The sequence below is a fragment of the Oncorhynchus gorbuscha genome, unplaced genomic scaffold (assembly GCF_021184085.1).
Source record: "Oncorhynchus gorbuscha isolate QuinsamMale2020 ecotype Even-year unplaced genomic scaffold, OgorEven_v1.0 Un_scaffold_14734, whole genome shotgun sequence".
Lineage (NCBI taxonomy): Eukaryota > Metazoa > Chordata > Actinopteri > Salmoniformes > Salmonidae > Oncorhynchus > Oncorhynchus gorbuscha.
Window position 1 is genome coordinate 1 of NW_025756652.1, and position 6,299 is coordinate 6,299.

Here is a 6,299-nt window from a genome sequence, read left to right on the forward strand (position 1 = left end):
CGACATGTACCTAAATGACCATGTTACCGACATGTACCTAAATGACCATGATACCTAAATGACCATGTTACCTAAATTACCATGTTACCTAAATGACCATGTTACCTAAATGACCATGTTACCTACATGACCATGTTACCTAAATGACCATGTTACCTACATGACCATGTTACCTAAATGACCATGTTACCTACATGTACCTAAATGACCATGTTACCTAAATGACCATGTTACCTACATGTACCTAAATGACCATGTTACCTAATGTACCTAAATGACCATGTTACCTTACATGACTATGTGTTACCACAGATGTACCTAAATGACCATGTTACCTAAATGACCATGTTACCTACATGTACCTAAATGACCATGTTACCTAAATGACCATGTTACCTACATGTACCTAAATGACCATGTTACCTAAATGACACACATTACATGTACCTAAATGACCATGTACATAAACATGGCCATGTTACCAACATGTATCTAAATGACCATGTTACCTACATGTATCTAAATGACATAAAAAGCACTAAAATGACCATGTTACCTAAATGACCATGTTACCTAAATGACCATGTTACCTAAATGACCATGTTACCCAAGCATGTACCTAAATGACCATGTTACCTAAATGACCATGTTAGCTACATGTACCTAAATGACCATGTTACCTACATGACCATGTTACCTACATGTACCTAAATGACCATGTTACCTATATGTACCTAAATGACCATGCTACCTACATGTACCTAAATGACCATGTTACCTAGATGACCATGTTACCTATATGTACCTAAATGACCATGTTACCTACATGTACCTAAATGACCATGTTACCTACATGACCATGTTACCTAAATGTACCTAAATGACCATGTTACCTAAATGACCATGTTACCTACATGTACCTAAATGACCATGTTACCTAAATGACCATGTTACCTACATGTACCTAAATGACCATGTTACCTACATGACCATGTTACCTACATGTACCTAAATGACCATGTTACCTAAATGACCATGTTACCTACATGTACCTAAATGACCATGTTACCTACATGTATCTAAATAACCATGTTACCTACATGTATCTAAATGACCATGTTACCTATATGACCATGTTACCTAAATGACCATGTTACCTAAATGACCATGTTACCTACATGTACCTAAATGACCATGTTACATACATGACCATGTTACCTACATGACCATGTTACCTAAATGACCATGTTACCTACATGACCATGTTACATACATGTACCTATATGACCATGTTACATAAATGACCATGTTACCCTGACCATGTTAAATGACCATGTTACCTAAAATGACCATGTTACCTAAATGACCATGTTACCTACATGTACCTAAATGACCATGCTACCTAAATGACCATGTTACCTATATGACCATGTTTACATGACCATGTTACCTAAATGACCATGCTACCTAAATGACCATGTTACCACAGACCATGTACCTAAATGACCATGTTACCTACATGACCATGTTACCTACATGTACCTAAATGACCATGTTACCTAAATGACCATGTTACCTACATGTACCTAAATGACCATGTTACCTAAATGACCATGTTACCTACATTTACCTAAATGACCATGTTACCTAAATGACCATGTTACCTACATGTACCTAAATGACCATGTTACCTAAATGACCATGTTACCTACATGTACCTAAATGACCATGTTACCTACATGGCCATGTTACCAACATGTACATAAATGACCATGTTACCTACATGTATCTAAATGACCATGTTACCTATATGACCATGTTACCTAAATGACCATGTTACATACTTAAATGACCATGTTACCTAAATGACCATGTTACCTACATGACCATGTTACCTACATGTACCCCAATGACTATGTTACCTACATGACCATGTTACCTAAATGACCTAAATGACCATGTTACCCATATGTACCTTAATGACCATGTACCTACCTACCATGTACCTACATGACCATGTTACCTACATGACCATGTTACCTATATGTACCTAATGACCATGTTACATACATGTACCTATATGACCATGTTTACATACCATGTTACCTACATGAATGTTACCTAAATGACCATGTACCTAAATGACCATGTTACCTATATGACCATGTTACCTACATGACCATGTTACCACATGTTACCTATATGACCATGTTACCTACATGACCATGTTACATGTACCTAAATGACCATGTTACCTACATGACCATGTTACCTAAAATGACCACAGCTACCTATATGACCATGTTACATACATGACCATGTTACCTAAATGACCTATATGTACCTAAATGACCATGTTACCTATGACCATGTACCTATATGACCATGACCATGTACCTAAATGACCATGTTACCTAAATGACCATGTTACCTATATGACCATGTTACCTAAATGTACCATGTTACCTAAATGACCATGTTATATGACATGACCATGCAAATGACCATGTTACCTAAATGACCATGTTACCTATATGACCATGTTACATACATGACCATGTTACCTAAATGACCATGTTACCTAAATGACCATGTTACCTATATGTACCTAAATGACCATGTTACCTAAATGACCATGTTACCTAAATGACCATGTTACCTATATGACCATGTTACCTAAATGACCATGTTACCTAAATGACCATGTTACCTAAATGACCATGTTACCTATATGACCATGTTACATACATGTACCTATATGACCATGTTACCTAAATGACCATGTTACCTACATGACCATGTTACCTACATGACCATGTTACCTAAATGACCATGTTACCTACATGACCATGTTACCTACATGTACCTAAATGACCATGTTACCTAAATGACCATGTTACCTAAATGACCATGTTACCTATATGACCATGTACCTACATGACCATGTTACCTATATGACCATGTTACCTATATGACCATGTTACCTAAATGACCATGTTACCTAAATGACCATGTTACCTAAATGACCATTTTACCTAAATGACCATGTTACCTAAATGACCATGTTACCTAAATGACCATGTTACCTAAATGACCATGTTACCTATATGACCATGTTACCTAAATGGCCATGTTACCTAAATGACCATGTTACCTATATGTACCTAAATGACCATGTTACCTAAATGACCATGTTACCTAAATGACCATGTTACCTACATGACCATGTTACCTACATGTACCTAAATGACCATGTTACCTATATGACCATGATGACCATGTACCTGGAATCATGTTACCTACATGACCATGTTACCTACATGACCATGTTACCTACATGTACCTAAATGACCAAGTTACCTATATGTACCTAAATGAACATGTTACCTAAATGACCATGTTACCTATATGACCATGTTACATACATGTACCTAAATGACCATGTTACCTAAATGACCATGTTACCTAAATGACCATGTTACCTATATGTACCTAAATGACCATGTTACCTAAATGACCATGTTACCTATATGACCATGTTACCTATATGACCATGTTACCTATATGACCATGTTACCTAAATGACCATGTTACCTAAATGACCATGTTACCTATATGACCATGTTACCTAAATGACCATGTTACCTAAATGACCATGTTACCTAAATGACCATGTTACCTAAATGACCATGTTACCTAAATGACCATGTTACCTAAATGACCATGTTACCTAAATGACCATGTTACCTAAATGACCATGTTACCTAAATGACCATGTTACCTAAATGACCATGTTACCTATATGTACCTAAATGACCATGTTACCTAAATGACCATGTTACCTATATGACACACTAAATGGCCATGTTACCTAATGACCATGTTACCTAAATATGTTACCTAAATGACCATGTTACCTAAATGACCATGTTACCTATATGTACCTAAATGACCATGTTACCTAAATGACCATGTTACCTATATGACCATGTTACATACATGTACCTAAATGACCATGTTACCTAAATGACCATGTTACCTAAATGACCATGTTACCTATATGTACCTAAATGACCATGTTACCTAAATGATGTTACATACATGTACCTAAATGACCTATATGACCATGTTACCTACATGACCATGACCATGTACCTAAATGACCAAGTTACCCATATGTACCTTACCTAAATGACCATGTACATGACCATGTTAAATGACCATGTTACATACATGTATAAATGACCATGTTACCTAAATGACCATGTTACCTACATGACCATGTTACATACATGTACCTAAATGACCATGTTACCTAAATGACCATGTTACCTAAATGACCATGTTACCTACATGTACCGAAAACAGTGTATTCCTCCTCTGTGTCTCCAGATCACACTGAGAAGTGCTCCACTATGCCCGACTCACCTGCGGATGTGAAAACACTATCCAGGTTAACTCCAACCACCATGCCTCCTCCTCCTCCAACCACCCAGGGAGCCCCTCGAACCAGCTCCTTCACACCTACTACATGTAAGTACTGACACATACACACAGACAGATAGTGTATCCTGCTATCGCTATGAGACTGTTCCAACCATATAAATCCTATTGGTCACATGATAAAACAGGTTCGGACTTTACTGTTAACCTCTAGTGTCGAGCAATCCCATATCCGGGAACGTAATCATAGCCTCAAGCTCATTACCTACACTCTGAAGGGTTAGAGTTATACTATACTACACTCTGAAGGGTTAGAGGTATACTATACTACACTGAAGGATTATAGTTATACTATACTACACTCTGAAGGAAGGGTGAGAGTTATACTATACTACACTGAAGTGTTAGAGTTATACTATACTACACTCTGAAGGGTTAGAGGTATACTATACTACTCTGAAGGGTTAGAGTTATACTATACTACCCTCTGAAGGGTTAGAGTTATACTATACTACTCTGAAGGGTTAGAGTTATACTATACTACACTGAAGGGTTAGAGGTATACTGTACTACACTCTGAAGGAAGGGTGAGAGTTATACTATACTACACTGAAGGGTTAGAGTTATACTATACTACACTCTGAAGGGTTAGAGGTATACTATACTACTCTGAAGGGTTAGAGTTATACTATACTACACTCTGAAGGGTTAGAGTTATACTATACTACACTGAAGGGTTAGAGTTATACTATACTACACTCTGAAGGGTTAGAGGTATACTGTACTACATATTATTTATTATGTTGCTGTGTTTAATCATGGTGTTATTTATTATATTGCTGTGTTTAATCTTGGTGTTATTTATTATATTGCTGTGTTTAATCTTGGTGTTATTTATTATATTGCTGTGTTTAATCTTGGTGTTATTTATTATATTGCTGTGTTTAATCCTGGTGTTATTTATTATATTGCTGTGTTTAATCCTGGTGTTATGTATTATATTGTCGTATTTAATCCTCGTGTGTTTTCTCAATCTTCTTTGTGTTTACAGTAACCAACGGCAACAACAGCCACTCCCCCACAGCATTAAATGGAGCTCCCTCGCCACCCAACGGCTTCAGCAACGGGCCTAGCTCCTCATCTTCCTCGCTGGCGAATCAGCTGCTCCCTCTTGCGTGCGGTGCCCGGCAGCTCAGCAAGCTGAAACGCTTCCTCACAACTCTACAGCAGTTCGGCAACGACATCTCACCCGAGATCGGAGAACGCGTCCGCATGCTGGTGCTGGGGCTGGTGGTGAGTCTTTAAACCAGGGAGATGTCCTCCTGGAAGTTTTTACTCCAACCCTGTTCCTGGAGAGATACCCTCCTGTAGGTTATAACTCCAACCATGTTCCCTGAGAGATAACCTCCTGTAGGTTATAACTCCAACCATGTTCCTGGAGAAAAACCCTCCTGTAGGTTATAACTCCAACCATGTTCCTGGAGAGAGACCCTCCTGTAGGTTATAACTCCAACCATGTTCCTGGAGAGAAACCCTCCTGTAGGTTATAACTCCAACCATGTTCCTGAGAGAAACCCTCCTGTAGGTTTTAACTCCAACCCTGTTCCTGGAGAGAAACCCTCCTGTAGGTTATAACTCCAACCCTGTTCCCTGAGAGATACCCTCCTGTAGGTTATAACTCCAACCATGTTCCTGGAGAGAAACCCTCCTGTAGGTTTTAACTCCAACCCTGTTCCCTGAGAGATACCCTCCTGTAGGTTATAACTCCAACCCTGTTCCTGGAGAGAGACCCTCCTGTAGGTTATAACTCCAACTCTGTTCCTGGAGAGAAACCCTCCTGTAGTGGTGGTGGTGAA

The 6,299-nt window shown here is 38.4% G+C and overlaps 1 protein-coding gene across 1 annotated transcript; it reads left to right on the plus strand.

The window, feature by feature from the left end:
• Window positions 1–4,403: 4,403 nt before the first annotated feature.
• Window positions 4,404–5,736, plus strand: LOC124030738 (protein CBFA2T1-like; the record flags this gene model as incomplete). The annotated part of the gene is made up of 2 exons (XM_046341945.1): window positions 4,404–4,533; window positions 5,495–5,736. Coding segments are annotated over exons 1-2 (360 nt in total), but the record flags the coding sequence as incomplete, so codon positions are not given.
• Window positions 5,737–6,299: the final 563 nt, after the last annotated feature.